This window comes from Daucus carota, chromosome 9, assembly GCF_001625215.2.
Source record: "Daucus carota subsp. sativus chromosome 9, DH1 v3.0, whole genome shotgun sequence".
NCBI classification, from domain to species: Eukaryota; Viridiplantae; Streptophyta; class Magnoliopsida; order Apiales; family Apiaceae; genus Daucus; species Daucus carota.
In genome coordinates, this window is record NC_030389.2 from 36071630 (window position 1) to 36093210 (window position 21581).

The 21581-nt window shown below is 32.1% G+C and overlaps 3 protein-coding genes across 7 annotated transcripts; all 3 read right to left on the reverse strand.

The window, feature by feature from the left end:
* Nucleotides 1-858: 858 nt before the first annotated feature.
* LOC108200336 (probable enoyl-CoA hydratase 1, peroxisomal) lies at nucleotides 859-3745 on the reverse strand. Its single transcript, XM_017368448.2, is given in 5 exon segments — nucleotides 859-1136; nucleotides 1139-1184; nucleotides 1792-2051; nucleotides 2054-2073; nucleotides 3144-3745. Coding segments are annotated over 5 exon segments (774 nt in total). The 5' UTR covers nucleotides 3536-3745; the 3' UTR covers nucleotides 859-1080.
* A 1126-nt stretch (nucleotides 3746-4871) lies between these two features.
* LOC108200718 (transcription initiation factor TFIID subunit 13) lies at nucleotides 4872-8665 on the reverse strand. Of its 5 annotated transcripts, none has more exons than XM_017368963.2 (7): nucleotides 8536-8661; nucleotides 7971-8300; nucleotides 7661-7790; nucleotides 7522-7559; nucleotides 6219-6278; nucleotides 5959-6033; nucleotides 4872-5167 (listed from the first exon to the last, which is right to left on the reverse strand). In XM_017368963.2, exons 3-7 carry the CDS (start codon nucleotides 7761-7763, stop codon nucleotides 5057-5059), a joined length of 387 nt encoding a protein of 128 aa, XP_017224452.1. In that variant the 5' UTR covers nucleotides 7764-7790; nucleotides 7971-8300; nucleotides 8536-8661; the 3' UTR covers nucleotides 4872-5056. The 5 variants fall into 5 exon arrangements, with proteins under 5 accessions (XP_017224452.1, XP_017224451.1, XP_017224450.1 ...); XM_017368962.2 differs by having other exon boundaries at nucleotides 7963-8300; XM_017368961.2 differs by lacking the exon at nucleotides 7971-8300 and having other exon boundaries at nucleotides 8536-8665.
* A 7491-nt stretch (nucleotides 8666-16156) lies between these two features.
* Nucleotides 16157-18181, reverse strand: LOC135149223 (GDSL esterase/lipase At4g16230-like). The gene is made up of 5 exons (XM_064084253.1): nucleotides 17745-18181; nucleotides 17529-17659; nucleotides 17057-17302; nucleotides 16720-16975; nucleotides 16157-16571 (listed from the first exon to the last, which is right to left on the reverse strand). Exons 1-5 carry the CDS (start codon nucleotides 17983-17985, stop codon nucleotides 16345-16347), a joined length of 1101 nt encoding a protein of 366 aa, XP_063940323.1. The 5' UTR covers nucleotides 17986-18181; the 3' UTR covers nucleotides 16157-16344.
* Nucleotides 18182-21581: the final 3400 nt, after the last annotated feature.

The following is a 21581-nucleotide window of genomic DNA, read 5'->3' on the forward strand; positions in this document are numbered from 1 at the left end:
GTTTTTATAGTCATTAAGATTATTATTCTGTTTATTATATATTGAAGGATATAGTGTTTTTGAATTTATAAAATTAATTATTATACTTATTGATTATGTTGTTGAACATGATTTTCATAGTGTCGAATGTTTAAAAATGTTGTAGAACAAAAAAAAAAGATAACATCATAGCCATTGAATTATAATTTATCTGAATTTGAAAAACTGGACTCAAAACTACTATTTGTGGACTTCATATAACTCTTTACTGCAAGTGTTTATATATTATCCAAATTTATAAAAATAATTAATATGAGTGAAAATCCCAAATAACATCATTCAACCTAAAACCCCACAATAATAAAAATTATATTTTTCCCGTATCAAACTCATACATTTGTCTAATTTAAAACCCCATAACAATAAAAGCTATAATTCCCCGTAACAAACTTATACATTGTCAGTACGTTCTCGTATCGAAAGTATACTATATTTTCCTTAATCAAATTTATACATTTATACATTTGTTTATACTTTCCCGTATCAAAATTACACTATATTTTCCCTTATCAAACTTATACATTTGTCTATATTTTCCCGTATTGAAATTATACTATCATCTATATTTCTTCGTCTTGAAATTATATCCATGTCAAAATTATGTTCTTGTTTCACCGTAAATAAAAATTATTTTTTTTAAATTTTTAAAAACTAAAAATATTTTTACTTAGATCAAATATAATTTTTAATGATTTCAATTATAAACTGTATTAATTTTGTAACATATATAAATAATGGTCAAAATTTGATTAGTGCAACGAATTCAAATCAGAACAAATCAATTATTTTGAAACAGAGACATGATTTGAAACAGAGACATGAACTTGTATAACAGATAATACCACCACCTGCTAACAAAACATTTAAGCAGTAAACAAACGCAGAATATTGACGAGGCTTATTACAGCCATCAACGTTATTAGTAGATCTGAAGTGTTTACAGAGTACACAAAAAGCTATTACATCTTTATTTTTCTATCTGATCATATGATATTACAACAAACTTATTGATGTAGTAAGATGAGCAAGGAGCATGTACTTCTACATCTTGGATGGAGGCTTTTTCGAGCTTCGTCCTGCTATAAATTCCTGCATTTCTTAAACTGCTCCTTAGTCATTCCACTATAGTAGTCATGAGCCCTCTCCTGAAAAACACAGCAGGTACAGACAATGAGTAGTTAACCAGAGTTGCATATAAAACAAAACCTAACATAACGATGTGCTAGAAGTAAGATCCTTCACAAACTTACAGTAGTTTGACAGTTTTATTTCCAGCCTCTGATTACCTATGGCATATCTAACTTGGGAGTTCTAGGCATAATGCCTCAAAGCATAATCACCAATAATGCCATAAACATACAAAGCAAACCTCAACGTACTTGCTTCATATACAAATTAAAAGGACATTCTAGTACTAAACATATGGAAATATTCAATATTTTATTCAAACAAGTCATTTAAGAAAGCATCCTATAAATGACTGGGTTTACAGAATCCATCAATCAAATCATTCACAGCAATAAACCAGCAATAATATATTAGTATATTCATACTTTTCCACTGCAAAACCGTAAGCAATGTTTTAACTTTTAACTTTCACAATAGAAGTTTTATTCACATGGCTGTATTGTGCAGTGTAATTATTGTTGTAGTGCCAGTAAATTGTTGGTGCAAATAATATGAATAACTCTATCCTATAATATTTGCAAGGAAGAGGATGTAAACATAAGAAGCAATATGCCAAATCATTACCTTCTCTAATGCAAGTGCATGACCAAGGTCTCGCTTCAGGCCATCATTTATAACTGCCTTGTACCTTAAAACCAAGTCTTGATTGTTCTTTATTATGGCTTGAGCAACTTCTTGGGCCTTTTTCATCAGCTCATTTCCTTCTACAATGTGATTCACCAAGCCCCACCTCTCAGCTTGGTCTGCAGTTATGGGCGTGGCCGTTAGGGACACTTCACGGGCTCTGTTAGGTCCTATCACTCTGGAAAGCTTTTGAGACAGACCCATGATGGAAATATCCCAAACCTTAAAAACGGGAATTCAATTATCAGTCTTTATAGACTTTGGAATAGGAGAACAAATTATAAATGGCAATAATCTTGACGAGAAATGATCATGACTAGTGAAAGAGTACTTCCATAATATATGTTGTCATTATAAGTATAATTATTAAGAAGGAAATGAATCTAATATCCAACCACGACTGAATGGCTGAAACGAAACTACTGTGAACTCAACAATAAGAGCAGCAGATAAAACACACAAAAAACAATGAAATATATAGCCAACTCACTTATCCTTCATCTAACTTGTAATTTCTTTCAACATTTAACCACGTTTTAAGCCATCATCACAGTGCTCTCATTTTTAAGCGAGAGAAAAATTAATTTCCAAATCTAACCAAAACTTTCTCTTCCATTGTAAGACCACCAAAATTCATGTTGTCCAGTATCTAACACAATATCTTTTTGTCACAAACAGCTCAAAACTAACACACACACACGGGCAAGAACTTTTTTCACTCTGACTTTTTAAACTCACATTTACCACGCCACTAAGTTCCCCTCACAAGTAAATGAAATAACAAACAAAGTAACTCATAGCCACTTACCACATATAACAAACTCACATTTACCACACCACTTACTCCCCTCACACGTGAATGAAATAACGAAGTAACTCATAGCCACTTACCACATATAACAAACTCACATGTACCACGCAACTCGACATTTACCATGCCACTTAACTTCAAACTCATTGTACTTTGTTTACTCTAATGGCTAAGTCTAACAAACTCACATTTACCACGCCACTTAACTTCAAACTCATTGTACTTTGTTCACTCTAATAGCTAAGTCATTTGTTTGCATTCACACACACCGCTTCCCTAATTTAATCACGCAAAAATAAACAACACTAAAACATACACTACAAAATAAACGACACTAAAAAAACATACACTACAAAATAAAACGACACTAAAAAATACACTACGCAACATAAACATGATACATAACACAAATATTTGACAATCAATAATCTCGATAAATTAATAAAATTTCACGGTCCTGACATTATTAATTTAACTGTACCTAGCATGAGTATCCATAAACTTAGCCGTTTTCGACGCGACCAAAATATCACAAGCGAGCGCAATTTCGAAGCCAGCCGTGACGGCGAAGCCATTAATCGCCCCAATTATCACTTTCCGGCACTTCTCCATCTGATACACTAAGTCACTCTCCATGTCCTTGACGTCTCCCTTGAAAACATCCTCCGCCGCCGTCAAGTCCACGCCGGAGCAGAACGACGGACCCGACCCGGACAGGATGACGACCCGGACCGAGTCGTCGGCGTCGAAGGCCTTGAAGGCCTTGGCCATGGCGATCATCATGGGGCGGGTCAGTGAGTTGAGGGATTTGGGGCGGTTGATTGTGAGGTATGCGACGCCGTTTTGGTCGGTTCGGGTTTGGATCAGGTCCATTTTGAATCGGGTCTAGAGAGCTGAGTTGGTGTGGACTTGTGTGTGTGTTTTTTTTTTTTTTTTGGCTAATTATTTGTTTGCGTCTGTTGGTTGTGTGTGCTTTTATACTGCATGGTGTCGACGTCTTGGGATGCGTGCTACGGTGGACTTTGGGGTGCGTGAAGATTACTGTATTTGGCGTCAGCGATCTGAGTTACTCCCTCTGTCCCATTTTAACTGATGTTTGACTTTTTAACACGTACATTGAGGTGTAAAAAGACAATGTCTACACTTAATAAAAAAAATCAATTCTTATATCAAATAAAAGTTTAGATTCTAAACTTTTATTTGATATAAATTTTATAAAGAATAATTATATTTAGATGTGATTTTTTTAACACCTTAAAATACGTGTAAAAAAGTCAAAAGCCGTTAAAATGGGACGGAGAGAGTATATTGTAGTCTGTGATTATCCAGAAGGATGGGATTGATGAGGCGGAGCTTATATTAGTACAGATTACAAGCACACCCATTTGAAAAAAGTTCCCCTAAAATCGAATAAATTCAAAATTGAAATCGAACATTTTAAAAATTTAAGCATAAAGTTGAATCGAAATCAAAAATTCGAACTAAAAATTAATGGTAATGTGATGTAATCCGATCAATCCACGAAAATTTTCTCTCATGAGAGTCGATCATCCCATCTCCTTCTGTTTGAGTTACTGTTTTATGTGTTTGAGTTACTGTTTATGTGTTTGATTGTCATGTATTGGTCGTGTTTGAAAATGAATTTTATGATATATTGGGAGATTTGAAAATCTCGCATCAACAACACTTTCTGTTTGAGTTATTGTTCGTGTGTTTGATTGTTTCTCAGTTTCGTTTTGTGCGATATATTGGTTGTGTTGAAGAAGATTTTTACAATGTACCTGATTTGGAAATCTTGCATCAACAGTCAAGTAGATAGCTGGTGTGTTTAAAACAGTAGTCAATATCCCATGTGATCACTTCTCACAAAAAATATTTATTCATGACATACCTCTAAACTCAGTTCTTGCAACTGTTCCTGTGAACTTTGCACTATTCATGAAATTATTGTGAAGGTCAATTGCGAAACTACTATTTTCAATGGAGATGCAAGCTGGATTACTTAAAATATCTTTATCTTCATTTTTAATTTTCTGAATATTTATATTCAAGTGGTTAAGCAATCCAGGAATAAAGTGGCTAATTATATAGCTCGTTTATTTGTTTTTCTACCTAGTTGCATGATCAGTCGGGGGTTTGTCCCGACTAAGTCTCTTTGAAAGTATTGATGGAATCCGCTCTAAATTTGACAAAAAAAAAAGCCTAAAAATAAAAAAAGCCTAAAAATCGATTATTCGAACGGGATATAACTAGAACCCAATCTGGAAAAATCCGAACCGATCCGATTTTTAAAAAATTAAACCAAACTTACTTTGGAATAACATGTACTAGTACTACTAGTAATTACCGGAGAAGCCATCTAATTTTTCAAAACAAAATAAACATAATCAACTTCTACTCTATGGTTGCCAATTTCTCCTCATCCACTTCAAAAGCTTTCCTTGCTTGTTTCAGCTCCTCGTTCATGGACAAAAGTTCAGTGCACCGGTTAAACTTTGGGGCATCCTGTAAAGATTAAATACAAATTAGATTTTCATTATTATGCAACAATCATAGAGATAGTAAAATAATCGACATCTATACTTCCATAGATTCATCTTTCGACTCTTAAATTGCAACTACTCATATCATCAGTGAGACAACTAGGCAAGTAAAATCGGTTCATAAAATGCGATATGACCTATCATTCTGTTCATACCATCATCCATGTAAGGCCGGTAAATTCATCACATATGATGCATCGCACACTTGAAAAACATGACCCAACAAAAGAGACTTTAGAAGCCTCAAATTATGGCATTTTTATTGTCAATCTATACAAATTTCATAAAACTGTTTTTTTATGTTTAATAGGTTATCTTGCAAGTGTTTTATATAGGTTTAGAGCATTTATAATTATAATAACTAAATTTGATTTTTGTAGGGATATTAGTTTTGGATGCTTAATTGCTTATGTACATGAGATTAATTCAGTAATTAATTATTGAAAAATACATTTGCTTAATAAGTTAAAAGTGCTAATTAAACTTCACTTTGGAAACACCTGTTTATTAAATTCTTATAAATTTTCAGTACAATATATTGTATTGTAATATTGTATTCCTCAAAGGCAAAACCAGAGAACTGAACAAATTGTTCCAGAAGGTACCAGCTAAAAAGACTGTCACTACTAGATTACGGAAATTTGCTCATATACTATATTAGCCTAACAAAGATGTAATATAGACTGGGGATTGCATAAAATTAAAGAAAATCATAAAGAAGTAATGAACAAACTACATAACAGATGAAAGTACCTTCCGTACTAAGTAAAGGAAATCCTCAGTTAAAAGCTTTCCTCTTTTAGACGCAATATCCTGAGCCTTGTGAACCTGTAAATGATCATTCAACGTGATAAATGATGCATATTCATTCTGCCAATGCCCAAAAGGAAGGAATCATATGTGTTGTTTATTTTGGGTTTTTTTTCTTCCATTCATTGGTTTGGGGGTGTCCCAGTGGGGGTAGGTGTGGAAGGGAGATTCAAAACTTGTCAAAAACTTAAATCCGAGCTTACCAAGTCTGTCACATACTCAACAACGATGTCCTCCACGAGTGCCACAGTTTCTGGAAGGGGCTGTTAATGCAGCACAAAAAACTCATGAATACAAAAGAGCACTTGCTAAGAATTGAAATCATAGCGCTGTTGGTTTCTTCCCCATTATATTCTCTTAGCAATATAGAGTACAATAAGCACTGTCTTGTTTTCCGGGTATGTTACAATGATGTCTTAAAAATAACACTAATAGTTTTTTAGATCCTAATACGCATCTGGAGGTTCCAATGATGCTGGGTATGAATCATTGGTGACAGTGATACTTCTTAAATGACTAATTTTAAACTAAAAACGTTACAGGAATATAAGGTTCAGTTTCTACAGATAGAATGGATGAAGTAGGAATAAATAAAGAATTTTTTTTGAAGAATTAGGGGTACAAAAATCAAAATTTCTTTCTGATTATGGGAAAGTAAAACAATATAAAATCAAAATTAAAAGAAATATGTGAAGGATTAGTAAGGAGGCAGGTATGAGCATTTATTTGCATATTGGTGGGCATGAAGCCTAGTTTAATTTGCAAAATTGTATAAAAAGAGTATATGATCATGTATAAATGTAGTTTATATTCCCTCCATTCTAAAATAATAGTCGCTTTGATTTTTTGCACGTATTTTGAGTTGCAAAAAAAATGTATTTCTATACATTATTTTCCATTTTTTTTCAGAATAAAAATATAGATGTTAAACTTTTATTTAGGAAAAGAAAATTTTGAAAAATAATGTGTATGTTTTCTTTACACCTCAAATTACGTGCAAAAAGTAAAAGAGACTATTATTTTGGAATGGAGGAAATATTTTATTACATCTTCATAAAAAAATATATATATGGTCCTACTCCACTAAAAACATCCTTAAAATAAAAACTAAACACAAAATTAAAAAAAATTCTAAATCACATTGAAATACAGCACATGTGGTGTAAATTGATTGTTGTGAGATGAAAAAATAATGCAGTGAAATTAGATTTCAAAAAAAGTTCACTAATTGACGGGAAAAACCAAATTAATGTGATTCCTCGACAAGTGTACACCCTATGTAGTAAGGTAGTTACTGGTTACTGCAAGATTACTACTAGGCAGGAGTCAGAAATGATTTACAAAATAGCTAGAGCATAAACTCTATAAGAAAATTCCTCTGACAACAAAGAACAAGTCAGGCCCTGATCTATGACTAATATAATAAATTTATATGCTAAGTTCCATTTTGATAATAAACTAACATTAGAATTAAAATAAATTACAAGAGGGGGTATAAACAATTACATTGGGGTCATCTCCAAAACCATACATCATATGCTGCACTGTTACATTCCACCAGAACGAGGATCAGAATCCCTGTAATTAGGAAAAATCTACAAACATGAAGTGCGAAGATGGGTGTTTTTGAACTTAAATTACTTACAGTCTTTCTGAAATACAGCTCGTTTGCGCTTAAATGTAGGCTCTGATTGCTGGGACAACCCAACTCTCGTTTTCGAAGACGATCCAGATGCAGAGTTGCTCATTGTGTCCTCGCCAACTTATTTCTTGATCTATTAAAGGCGACAGTGATTTACATTTAACATGAAATGAAATACAATCAATATATTTATTAATCATTAACCTAAGACAAGATTCCCGAGGCAGATAATCATGGATATGTGATAGAAAAAATATGTGAGCCACAAACTATAGTAAATTCAAGAAATAGCATTGCATACCTACCTACATACCATATTGTTCATAAACTACCGAAATCAACAGGTTACAAACAAGGGGGTGCTGGATGGTAAACAGGAACTAGAATTAGGAGAAACGGGCACGGAAATGATTTCAATTCTCGCGGCATGATGGGGTAACCAAGGAATTAGAAACCAACTTAACGAAATTGAGTTCCTCATCCTAACCAACAATACCACTTAACCCGACAATAACAAATGAAAATCACATTCCATTTCCCCTTAACCGAGCGCCTGAGTAAGAATACAACAATCATTCCCAAATGTATGCTCAGGTCTCATAAAATCCCCTCATTATTTCAATTCTTCTGCCGAATACCTAATCTGTGTTATCAAAATATCGTAAGATGAATTAACTTAACAATCACCAATCTAACAAATCATTACAGGCAGTAAATTCCGTAAATATCAATACAACACATATAAAACAGCCAAATCAAAGTCTATGTGAGCGAATTGAGCTATATGTATTCTACAAGGCCAACGCCAAGGAATTAAACAATCTACAGAAATTAGGTTTTCAATTAAAAAGTTTCGATTCTTTTGAAGAGGAATCTACCAGTATTTTTTTACCGAGCAAAGTAAGCCGGAGCCGGATCTCTACCAGGCAACTTGTCTGTGCTAATTGCTATCCAGCCACGGAAAGCGATTTTTATTGTGAAGGATCTATCAATATACTTGTATAAAGGAGAAGCGAGGGGCGTGTATGTGGCGCCTCTCACATCGCTCCGTTCTATTTTTCTAATTTTTTGGAATTTTTGGATGAAAAATATCAAAAATTAGAACTACCTTTCTTAGTTTTTGGTATATTAGAAGCAAGTTTCTGAATCTGATTTTGTTTCAGATTATTTATGTATTTTTCTAATTTTTTGGAATTTTTGGATGAAAAATATCAAAATTAGAACTACCTTTCTTAGTTTTTGGTATATTAGAAGCAAGTTTCTGAATCTGATTTTGTTTCAGATTATTTATGGAATATAGTAGCTTGAAAATTTTAATCTGATTTTGTTTCAGATTATTTAATTATGGGAAAGAGTAGCACACAAGTCTCTTTATACCTATAAATACCCTATAGATTGTAGGGTTTTAGATCATCTAAACACAGTCTCCTATCTCTCAATACCACAACTCTGCCTCTCTCTGATGATAGTTCTCTTGCTCGATTCCTAACTCGGTGGTGCCGTTATTCTGCAACGATAAGTGAAGCTGTTTATACAGTATTAAAAAAAATAAAAGTTGTTGCAAGCAAAGGTAGTTATAAACCGCCATGTGGGAGTCGACAAATCCAAACACGGGAAAAGAATATAGTGTTGACACGATATTGATGGACGATATCAACAAATTAACTATTAATGATGTGTGTTTGTTGGTTTTCTTTTATAATATTTGTTTTGTTCATCGGACATGTTTTTTGTTGTTAATTTTTATATGATTTACTTTGTATACAGGAAAAAATTATTCATGCATTATCTGTTTGCTCCGTTCAAACAACTTTTAAGTGAAGGCTGTTTATACGGTATTAAAAAATAAAGGTTGTTACAAGCAACGGTAGTTATAGACCACTATCTCACCGATTTAAGTTATATGTTTTTGTTCACAATCAATCCAAAAAAATTTGGAGGGTGACAATGTAAGAACATGATTACTTTTCAAAAAAAAAAATAAATTAAGATTCGTCGTACACTTTAAATTGTTAATTACGTGTATAAATTCATTTTCGTTTTTTTTACCATGAATTATAGTCCAATTTTACAAATTTATATATTATTAATGGTATTACATCAAGATTTTTATAATATAAAATTTATCTTATCCTACAAATATTAATTTTGAATCATTAATATACCTTTTATAAACAGCCACAAAATTATTTTATTCTACAAATATTAATAAAGCAAGTTTCTGAATCTGATTTTGTTTCAGATTATTTATGTATTTTTCTAATTTTTTGGAATTTTTGGATGAAAAATATCAAAAATTAGAACTACCTTTCTTAGTTTTTGGTATATTAGAAGCAAGTTTCTGAATCTGATTTTGTTTCAGATTATTTATGGAATATAGTAGCTTGAAAATTTTAATCTGATTTTGTTTCAGATTATTTAATTATGGGAAAGAGTAGCACACAAGTCTCTTTATACCTATAAATACCCTATAGATTGTAGGGTTTTAGATCATCTAAACACAGTCTCCTATCTCTCAATACCACAACTCTGCCTCTCTCTGATGATAGTTCTCTTGCTCGATTCCTAACTCGGTGGTGCCGTTATTCTGCAACGATAAGTGAAGCTGTTTATACAGTATTAAAAAAAATAAAAGTTGTTGCAAGCAAAGGTAGTTATAAACCGCCATGTGGGAGTCGACAAATCCAAACACGGGAAAAGAATATAGTGTTGACACGATATTGATGGACGATATCAACAAATTAACTATTAATGATGTGTGTTTGTTGGTTTTCTTTTATAATATTTGTTTTGTTCATCGGACATGTTTTTTGTTGTTAATTTTTATATGATTTACTTTGTATACAGGAAAAAATTATTCATGCATTATCTGTTTGCTCCGTTCAAACAACTTTTAAGTGAAGGCTGTTTATACGGTATTAAAAAATAAAGGTTGTTACAAGCAACGGTAGTTATAGACCACTATCTCACCGATTTAAGTTATATGTTTTTGTTCACAATCAATCCAAAAAAATTTGGAGGGTGACAATGTAAGAACATGATTACTTTTCAAAAAAAAAATAAATTAAGATTCGTCGTACACTTTAAATTGTTAATTACGTGTATAAATTCATTTTCGTTTTTTTTACCATGAATTATAGTCCAATTTTACAAATTTATATATTATTAATGGTATTACATCAAGATTTTTATAATATAAAATTTATCTTATCCTACAAATATTAATTTTGAATCATTAATATACCTTTTATAAACAGCCACAAAATTATTTTATTCTACAAATATTAATATTAAATTATTAGTATAATTTTTATAGGCCGCCGCAACGCGCGGCTTCTCAACTAGTTATATATATGATTAATGATTAACTAGAGCAGAAGCCCTTGCAAGAGCATTTATAAAATATATATTATTTATTTTAATTACTAATTTTATTTGTTTTTATAATATAATTGTGTTTTTGTTAAAATTTTAAGTATAATTTTATTTTGAAACCAACTAATAATATCAATGATATCTAATTCAAGATAGTAAATATATTTTTATTTATTCAGACTAACACGAAATAATTTGTATATGAGATATTTTTACAATCAGTGAAGTCTGGTGGGCTATTCAATTCAATTATAATGAGGTAGAACTTTTAGACGCAAATTATATAATTTCTTTTATAAAGTAGGTAAATAGTTAAAATTGATTTAATATGTTCACAATTTACGGTCACCCTTAGTGATACGATCGAATTCAAGCACATGAACATATAAAAGTTTAACTATACCTATGAGTCGATCAAAGTATACACATAATAATTGTAATCTCTCTTTGTCTCTCTTTCTCCCCCCCTCTCTCTCGATCTTCTTATAACAGGTCTACACATATTTATATGTTGAACAATACTATGATCATCAGTCGGTCGAGCGATCATTTGCTACCTTATTACTTTATCAATATTTATTAAGTTGATCTATTTTTTATAAAATCATATGTGACTGTTTATTTAATAGTCAATTGTGTAAAACTCGACTGATTTGAGTTGTAATCCGGTTGAGTTCCTGCACTCGAACTCTTTTCCAAGCTAATTTTATATTGTTTGGATCATAACTCAATTTTGAGTGCCACTCGAGTAAAACTCGATTTTTGTTTGTTTTTATAATATAATTGTGTTTTTATTAAAGTTTTAAGTATAATTTTATTTTGAAACCAACTAATAACATCAATAATATCTAACTCATGATAGTAAATATATTTTTATTTACTCAGACTAACACGATATAATTTGTATATGAGAGATTTTAACAATCAGTGAAGTCTAGTGGACTATTCAATCAAATTATAATGACACGGGTAGAATTTTTAGACACAAATTATATATTTTAATCTATAAAACATATAAATAATTGAAATTGATTTAAAATGTTCACAAATTACGATCACCCGTAGTGATATGATCGAATTCAAGCACATGCACATATAAAAGTTTAACTATACGAGTCGATTAAAGTTCATATACACGCAATAGCTGTTATCTCTCTTTGTCTCTCTTTCTCTCCTCCTCTCTCTCAGTCTTCTTATAACCAGTCTACACATATATATATGTTGAACAATATTATGATCATAAGTCGGTCGAATGATCATTTGCTATTCTATTACTATCTTATCATGAAAGTTTATCAATATTTAACAAGCTGATTTATTTTTTATAAAATTATATGTGATTATTTTATTTAATAGCCAGTTGTCTAAAACTCGACTGATTTGAATTGTAATTTGGTTGAGTACATGCACTCGAACTCTTTTTCAAGCTAATTTTATATTGTTTGGATGATAACTCAATTTTAAATGCCACTCGAATAAAACTCGTTACAAGTTTGGGCTAACTTGATTTAGACGTTAAGAAATTTAATGAATGGAAAAAGATTTAAAGCTGAAAAGATTAAATATAGTGACATAATTATCCAAAACTCGCGAAATTGGATATAATATTATTATATATAATATAAGTTATCGTATAATATACATATGTTAATAATTTAATCTCCAAAATTAATTTATAAATAAATCCAATTTTTTTCCAGTACTTCTATATTTACCCGAGTACTCACTACTCGATATAATCACTAAGTCAAATCATAATTTGGTTTTTAAAACAGTGATTATTGGATTTAATTAAGTTGTCACATGAGTCCACTACAAGTAAATAATTTTTATTTTATAAAAAATGAGATTTAGAAGATCTTAATTTAAATTTATAATTAATAAATGATAGTTTGATTAAATGTTCCAAAATTAGTTCTATTAAAAAATATTTGTAAATTAACTAATTGTTAGCATTTAATATTTTTTGTATGAATATATTAGTTAAAAAAAACTTTTGTACATGAGGGCTCATAATTAAATTAAAAGTGTAATTAATATATATATATATTTATGTGTAAATACCTTAATTAATGATATTTAATATGTTGAATATAATAAATGAACCATATTGGTATTCTTGTAATTATAGGTAAAGTAGGGGGTATAATGGACTTTTCATGCCTAATTCTTTTGTTTTTTTTGCCCTTGGTTGCCATTTAATATATAGAAGTAGATTTTAATTGAGTCACTGATCGAGGAATCTGGGTTAAGAAAATAAATTAAATAAAAAATTATAAGAGTAATGTTATTAATTATAATTTCCAATTGATTGTATAATGATTTTAAACAATGAAGTTTTACTTTTTTACGTGATCAACCATACTATTATGGAAAATTTTGCATTATTCTGGTATTATTGTTGCATTATAATTGCAGATACAAGAAACAAGAGATAACAACATCATCATTTTACAATTTTCAATATTTACAATTTAAGTATTAATTATACTTCTAACATTTATCGAGTTTTCTATTTCAAATGTGAATACAAAATTGCCTATCCTTTAACAATAATATGACTCAAAGCTCTATCGATATCTTGGTATATCGTCTCATTTCTTCAATGTCGACTTCCTCCATTTGTGAAGAGCACAAAATCTATCATCTCTCTGATGTTGAGTTCCTCCTCCATGAAAAGGAAACAACTGAACCTATAGCACCCGCCAAGGCAGCAACCTCTCCTTGATTTTGGAGCAATTAGATCATCTTACTCAATTTTTTGGAGCACTTTCTTCATTATTTACTGCAAATATGAATCATTACATTAATTTATATACTGAAACATAGTGAATGAGGTATGAACATTTAAAGAAACAGAGTAATACAAATCGGGTTAAAATATTTGTGTTATAATCATGTTATCAACTGATTCTTATATCGAACTGTAGTAAACCAACTTATTAACTATAAAATCTTAGATTGAACCAAAATCATGTGATTTGATTTATACAAGATTTGATTACACCAAAAAGATTGAAGATCTATGGTCAAATTAAAGTTTAAAAGCGACATCCTTATTATATAGAATAATATTTCAGATATAACTCGATTATTGATTCAATTTACAAACAGACAAACCAAAAGTAAGAATTCATATTACATTCAATCCAACTAAAATGAAAAGAAGTTAAATTAATGTAAACAACCATGTTTACAATACAAAATGATATGGATGATAATTTACCGAGTTGATTCAGACGAAGTAAGCATGATTATCAATTTAACATTTACCAACAAAGAATTGTAAAAATTAAACACGTAGAATAATATTATAAATAATATAATGATATGTTTTTTGTTGTATGATTCTTGATGGTGGAGCTATTGAGTTATCGATAAGAAGGATGGATTAGAGAGTATAGATAAGAAGATGAGAGGAGGACGAAGAGAAAAAAAAGAGAGAAATAATGAGATAACAATAAGAGGTTGAGAGAGGATGTACCGATAGTCACACGGATGTATCGTTTATATAATACTTGAGCGTAGGTTTCTAGAGAAAAACGGTTCAACTTGAAATTACTACAGTATCCTTAAGTTCTACAATTATTACATATTAATTATTTTATAACTATATATACATGTATTGATTAATTATATTAACTCTACTATTATATGCTTATTTAAATTTTATTATGCAAATGTTATATATTTAACCAAATTTATAAAAACAGCTAATGTGAGTGAAAATAATTTAGGTCTAAAGTCATACGAGAAGTAAAATAGTAATAAAAACTTATTAAAATAAGGACAATGAAAACAGAATTGTAAAAACAAATTATAATTTAATTGTATCCATGATTGTCACAATTTATGCATTAAAAATTTAAATTGATGCATAATCCAAGATCGGCATGGACCCCAACATGATCACATTTGAATATGGACCGTCAAAGTGGGCTCATCCAATTAATTTGACTGGTGTTGCTAATGCCTAAATTGGACTAGATCGTATGGGTTTATGATTTTGCGCTAGGCCATTTAATAAGTGGGCCTCGAAGATTATTCAACCCTCCCAGGGGTCACTACAAGCATGAAGATGACTCCTAGGATCACAATACTTGTGGGTTGCTAGCATCAGGATCGCTTTTCATGGGACCACTCCACTTAATGTTGTGTTTGGTTGGGGTGAATGATTCCGGAAGGAATGGAATGAAAAATGAACTATATTATGGGTAATTGTTAATAAATTTCATTCATTCCTCCATTCCATTCCTTACATTATGTGCTAGAGATCATACCTTCAATTTGAGATGGAATGCTTCATTCTCTCCTACCCCCAATTTCTTCTCAAATCTCATCATAGCAATTTGCCTTCACTTACATTTATTTCAAAACTTCCTTCTTATCTCTATTAGTTCCAAGTAATTTTACTCATTTCATTCCATTTCATTCCATTCTCCCCAACCAAACACAACATAAGCTCATTCTCCAATAGAGCTCATATGCCTCATCTTCCAATTTTAAGATGAACCCAACAGAGGATCACCAGTTTTATACACTAAGAGCATCTCCAATAAGATTTTTATCGTGGCTCTTAAATTGAAATTTGAAAAGGATTGTAGTTTTGCTTGCTCCAATAGACTCTAGTCACTCTTAAATTCCTTAAATTTCTTTTCTCTCTCCTCACTTTTAAGAGTTGCTAGCCACTCTTAACTAATATTTTATAATAAATTTGTAAGCAAACATTCTCTCTCCATCCACTTTCTTTTATATATTTATGCACATGACTTACTTTTAATCATAAAAATAAAATTAGGAGTGAATATAAGAAGTGTCGTTGGAGTTGAACCCACCTCCGAGAGTCAATATTTTATATTATATTTAAGAGTTAGTTAAGAGGCATTGGAGATGCTCTAAGTCCCTTAAAAGAAAATAAAATACTCAAGGAATACCATGCATTGCACTAAGCTATTATCGCCAATTTTAAAAGCAGATATGGAAATATATTGGATGGATGAACATTTAAAGTTGAGATCGATATATAGTTTATCTCTGGCACTGTAGTCTGCTAGAACAACAGTGTCATTAATAATCTAGTCTCAGCCATACATAATTTGATGAGCTCCCCATATTACATTCAATATAAATCATATCTTCTTCTTGTAGATAATATATTTTAGTTCATCCTTGGCAATGATCAGTCACATTGGACTTGTTGCTAATCATCTATAAAAATCAGGCTAAATGTAATTTATAAGTATATATAATAACATCATAGTATAACCATATTTGCTAATGAATTATCTCAGTAGGACTTGATACTTAATAGCTCAAGATTCAACAAGTTGTCTGAGATTTATAGGTGAAACATCGTCAGTTCCACCTTCGATCAAACGCTGCGCGATGAGAGCATTAGTAGCATCGCTTGGATGGTATGCATCCCAGAAAACGTATTTTGATCTGTCTGGACACACATGTGTCGGACCAGGACCACATGGGATGACTCCTCCATGGCGCCCTGCGGATGAGCAGCAAGCAGAGTCTGCGTTTTGAAAGCCTGTCGAAAAAATTCAGTATAAACTGGCTTGTCAGAATTTTTAAAATCAGATGTGTCAGAACTTGTTAGTCAGTTCTGATATTTTAAAGGTTTAAGTGAGTTAAGTTGAAGAAATGTGAATAAAGATTGTAGAACAATTTGAACTGACCATATGAGGCATAATTTTGAATGATATCTTCGACAATGTGGTAGACGTCTGCATAAATAAATCTTGACCCCTTGAGGTTGGCCTCGAGCTCAATAAGCAGACTCTTTAACTGGATGTTGAAAGATTGAGCAAGCTGATTCGGCAAAGCAACACACTGATCCCCGGATAATGGATTTACATCTCTTTGATATGGTATGCATCCGATTGGCCCGACATTTGGCAAAATAAAGTTTCTGGCACCCAAATTGTAAATCCTCTGCAACAAGTTTTGAATAACACAACAGTTTAGTAAATAAACATTTAAATGGCTATGAAGTTTTGTGTAAGAGAGTTTTACCGTAAGTTGAGCCCTGTATCTAGGGATTAAACTCGCGACAAACATCTCAGGAGATACTAATCTTTGTTTAACACTTGAAAGCACAGGCACCAAATAGTTGTTTATAAAATCATTAGAACCCATTGTAACTGAGAAGAGGGCTGTTTCCAATAGCTGCATTGCCGCGGGGAAACCTATTTGTGCTATTATATCTTGCCTGGTATTGGCAAAGTAGTCAATCTGCGCGTCCAAGTTGATTCTACCACCCTGCACATTACAAGGCATACATAAATATCTCTAACTATCCGAACCACAACGCTGCATTTTACTTTCAATAAAGTTTCACAGTCAGATTTGTTTTTGATGAAGTGCCTAGCATCCGTGCAGATAGCACTAACGTAGTGCCTCAGCGACGGCTAAAGTAAATAAGTAATAGGAAGATAAATATTTGCATTTTTTATGTTATAAAGGGTTAAATTTGAACAAAACTCACAAAAATCTTTCCAGTTTCATTCAAAATCCCTCCCCCACCGGAGGCGTAATTGACACCCTGCAGAATCACAGGGCCTCTAGTAGTTGGAGCCAAATATGGTGGAGCAAATTCGCTAAACCCCACTTGCTGTCCTGGTGTAAAAAAACATCACAAAAATGTCAGCATCTGTGAACTCACCTATGCTTAAATATATATATATAAAACCCGAAAACATACCAATAATATCAACAATAGTTCTGCCATTAGTATATCTTCCTGTTGGACTCCCAAAGTCAATACCATTCGGAGGGTAATTAGCCTTGGAGAGAGACACAATGTAGTCATTGTTACCGGCCTCAACCAAAGAATCTCCAAAAATAAAATTAGCAGAAAATTTTGCAGCTGACGAATAAACGACCAGACAAACAAAGACCACAAAAATCTGAAGCACAACGCCAGACATAGCTCGAATGGCCATTACAGCAATGCACAACAGGAAAATTAATTCTAAAACCGCCAAAATGCAGTCGAATTATCTACCAGGCTGTAGAATTCGAGCACGGGCCAGGGTGCACTAGAAGTCTCTACACAAAAGTTGCACCCTTATTTGTGAGCTATGAACTGGACTGAAAACAAAAAGTTGTAGGATCAAATCATGAGCCACTAAGAGTCATGGGATTTGAGTGAAGATGCATCTGGTCTTATAAATAAGTGCAGAAATGTAGTGGAGTATTTAATGCTACAGAATGAGACATGAAGCTTGCTGAATATGTTGTAAATTCTTGAAAAAACAGTTGTTTGGTTAAAAGATAAGAGGCATTGAATACGTGCCTATATATCTGGCCATTCAGTGGAGAAAGATTGCTTGATAGCCAATTTACTTATTTATGCATTCCTAACAAAAAAGTTAAATACTGGTAAAAGATAGTCACAATAGAAAATGCGTGATCAAAATAAAGCCTTCCATCAACATAAACTTAATGCAAGCCTGGAATGAAGCACCATTTGAATTCTCCACGTCTGTTTCTTTCAAGAACTCAGCTACATAACTCTAACTTTTAAAATACGTTGTGTTAGGAGAAAAAACTTAAGATTTTAGGTAAAATCATATGAAATTCTTCGCTAAAAATGATGACTTATAATTCAAATTTAGTTAAAATGTTAATCACTCGAAAAAGTATCACTTAGCAAATTCTATTTGTTTATAAGTTTGAATAATTTTCCGACTTATTACATAAATATACATGTTTTAGTTTGAATCAGAAATTATTTTAAGTCTCGGCGCTGTACTGAGAACATTTTACAAAAGGGACAGTGGAAATTAAGTATCTTAGATTTTGGAGGGTCAATGAACTCTGTATCCATACAAAATCAGATGCTGTCTGGTGCTGAGAAGGTAGCAAGTGATGGAATTAAATGTTTTTTATAATATATGTTATGTGTTTGGTTTGTGAATATAAGAAGAGCAACTGGGCAAACAGTTCAGCTGACAGTATTAAAGATCAACTGTTTGTGCTTAATATCTCTTCTTTGTATGAGGTGTTTGGACACAGACCACTGATAGCAAATCTCTGATGAAGTTACGCGTTTCTGCCCTGTTTTCCAGTGGCAATGCCCTGTTTTTGGTCCTGTTGGAAAGCGATTGAGGTCGAGCCTTAAAGTGATTATTTTGTCTAAAGAAAAGATAAACATGTTGTAACAAGAGATCGATGGTTCAGTGAGTGAACTGTAAGTAAAGGCCGCGCCGCCAAACATGAACTCTGATACCATGTTGAGAACCCGTCCGTCTAAAATCTTAAGGCGTCAGGAGAAGGCCCAAATGAAATCTTTTGCGGATATGTAAAAATTAGTGAGCTAAGTTAAATTTAACAGTAATCAAAGAGCTACAGTGCTGTAATAATAATGCAGTGGACAGATCACAGAAGAATAGTACAGTAACAGGACTACAAGAGGCAGGGCAGGACAGCTTCTGATTTGAGTTTGTATAAATGAAGTACATAAACAATGGAGTATTTTCAACTGCCACACCCACTTGATGACTAGAATTCAAAATATATTAAATAAATAAATAAGCCAAAAAGAATTGCAGAATCCCGGCAATTCAATGCACAAACAAATCTACTTAATAATTTATCATGCATTGGCTTGGAAAAAACTTTTCAGACTGCATGTGTACATAAATAGCTATTGACTATTGAAAATGTTGTAGGCTGCTACTGCTAAGAAATCTGCTGCTACAGCTATTGAAAATGTAGTAGATTCTAGCAGCCCTTTCTGTTTGTCACTATAGCTTATTCAGATCAGATTGTTGCTAGGGCAGTGATATTGGCAGTGCAACCTAAAAATTACTCCCTCCGTCTCACCGAACTGTATACGCTTGAGATGAAGGGTTCGACACGTATTTTAAGATTCTTATAAAATAATTTCATAAATTACTTTTGAATAAAAATTTATTCAGAAACAATTTTTTTTCAAAATAACTTACAGAACTGTATTATATAAAAGTTAAAATACGTGTGAGATAATGTAAAGAACTGAAATGAGTGAGATATAGAGAGTAGTGATTTTTTAAGATTGACACGACTTCCAAAATATCTCTTCAGCAAATATTCATACCTATTATTTTTAATATCCTGATTCCATCACTAGCCCAGCTCGAGATTGAAAGGGAGGAAAGTTCAAAATTGTCAAGATGACAGAATGCATGACCAGCAACCTGGCTTCATCAAGTAAATAGATGTGTGCTGGAGAAAAGAGGTTAGCAAGATGGAGTTGCAGACTCATTAAGGAGAGATGGGCTGTAGATTCACACATACTGGATCAGTTTAGTTAGGTCGTAGACCATATCTCCAACATTATGGCTCTGCAAGATTCACTTAATTTTTCCACTCTTTCTTGTTTTTGACACATGTTACTTGTTATCACATATAATATCTGCATATCTAACTTATCTTCACTGAACTCTTCATCATTCTTGCTTGTTTTGTATGATTCCCTGCCTCTCTACAGCACAAAAAAGGTTCTTTTTTTATTTGTTTGTTCATTAATAGAAAAAATTTAAATACCATTTCTATCTTTTTTTTTTTGTTTTAATGTAGAGCAGTTGAGTGTCTACGTCTTCTCACGCCAGTGCATAATTTCTCTCATATAAACCAGTGATATCCCTCATCACTTTTATGTCGAGAGTTTTGAGTTTTTGAATGATATAATAGATAATTTGTTACGTAGTAATTATCTATAGAGAACCATTCCCTCTAAAACGGTGTTAGAGGATGCCCCTTTATGGATCCTATGACCTATATTTATATTTCAACATTATCTCTCGAGTGGGATAATTACAAATTTAAGATTGTATCCGTAAATAAGTTAATTCTGAGACGGTTTAAAATGTACTGAGATTCACAAAAACGAACATATAAAGTTTTACTTCATATAGATAGGTAAAACAAGTCATTTAGGATCATATTCGGATTTGTAAGTCGTTTTTGTATCATTTTTTGGTTCATTTAAATAATTTTTGCCGCGAACCGGACCAAACTTTGAATCATATTTTGGTCGTGTCTAGACTCCAGTAGCATTAGTTTTCTGTTGGTTGTTTTGGCTTGTGCCACATTTGCTGGGTAGTAAAAAAACCAGAAATTCAATTAAAACAAAACCTCAATTTGTCTCAAAGTGGAAATTCAAAGTATAATTAGGTGTCTTAATGAAGATGAAAACATGTTAACAGCCACACAATTATTGTTGGAAGTCCTAATTTCTCTAGGTCTGCATGTCCTAACTGAATTTCCCGCCCTAATTTTTGCAACATGTAAAAAACAAAATATAAAACTAACTTTTCAACCTCACATTCTTTGATTGGCCTTGCCATTCCATTTCCTCATACAATACTATTAACAATTTCATCTCTCACCCCCATAACAAAATGCCTTCTCTTCTCATCAATCTGGACCGATACCTTGTCTCACACTATACGTGCTTGTTGCATTAACAATTTATCTCGTCATTAGATGTTGTCCATTGTGGCTCGTCAAAGCAGAAACCAAAGGTTGTTGGAGCTCATCTCTTGACAGAAAA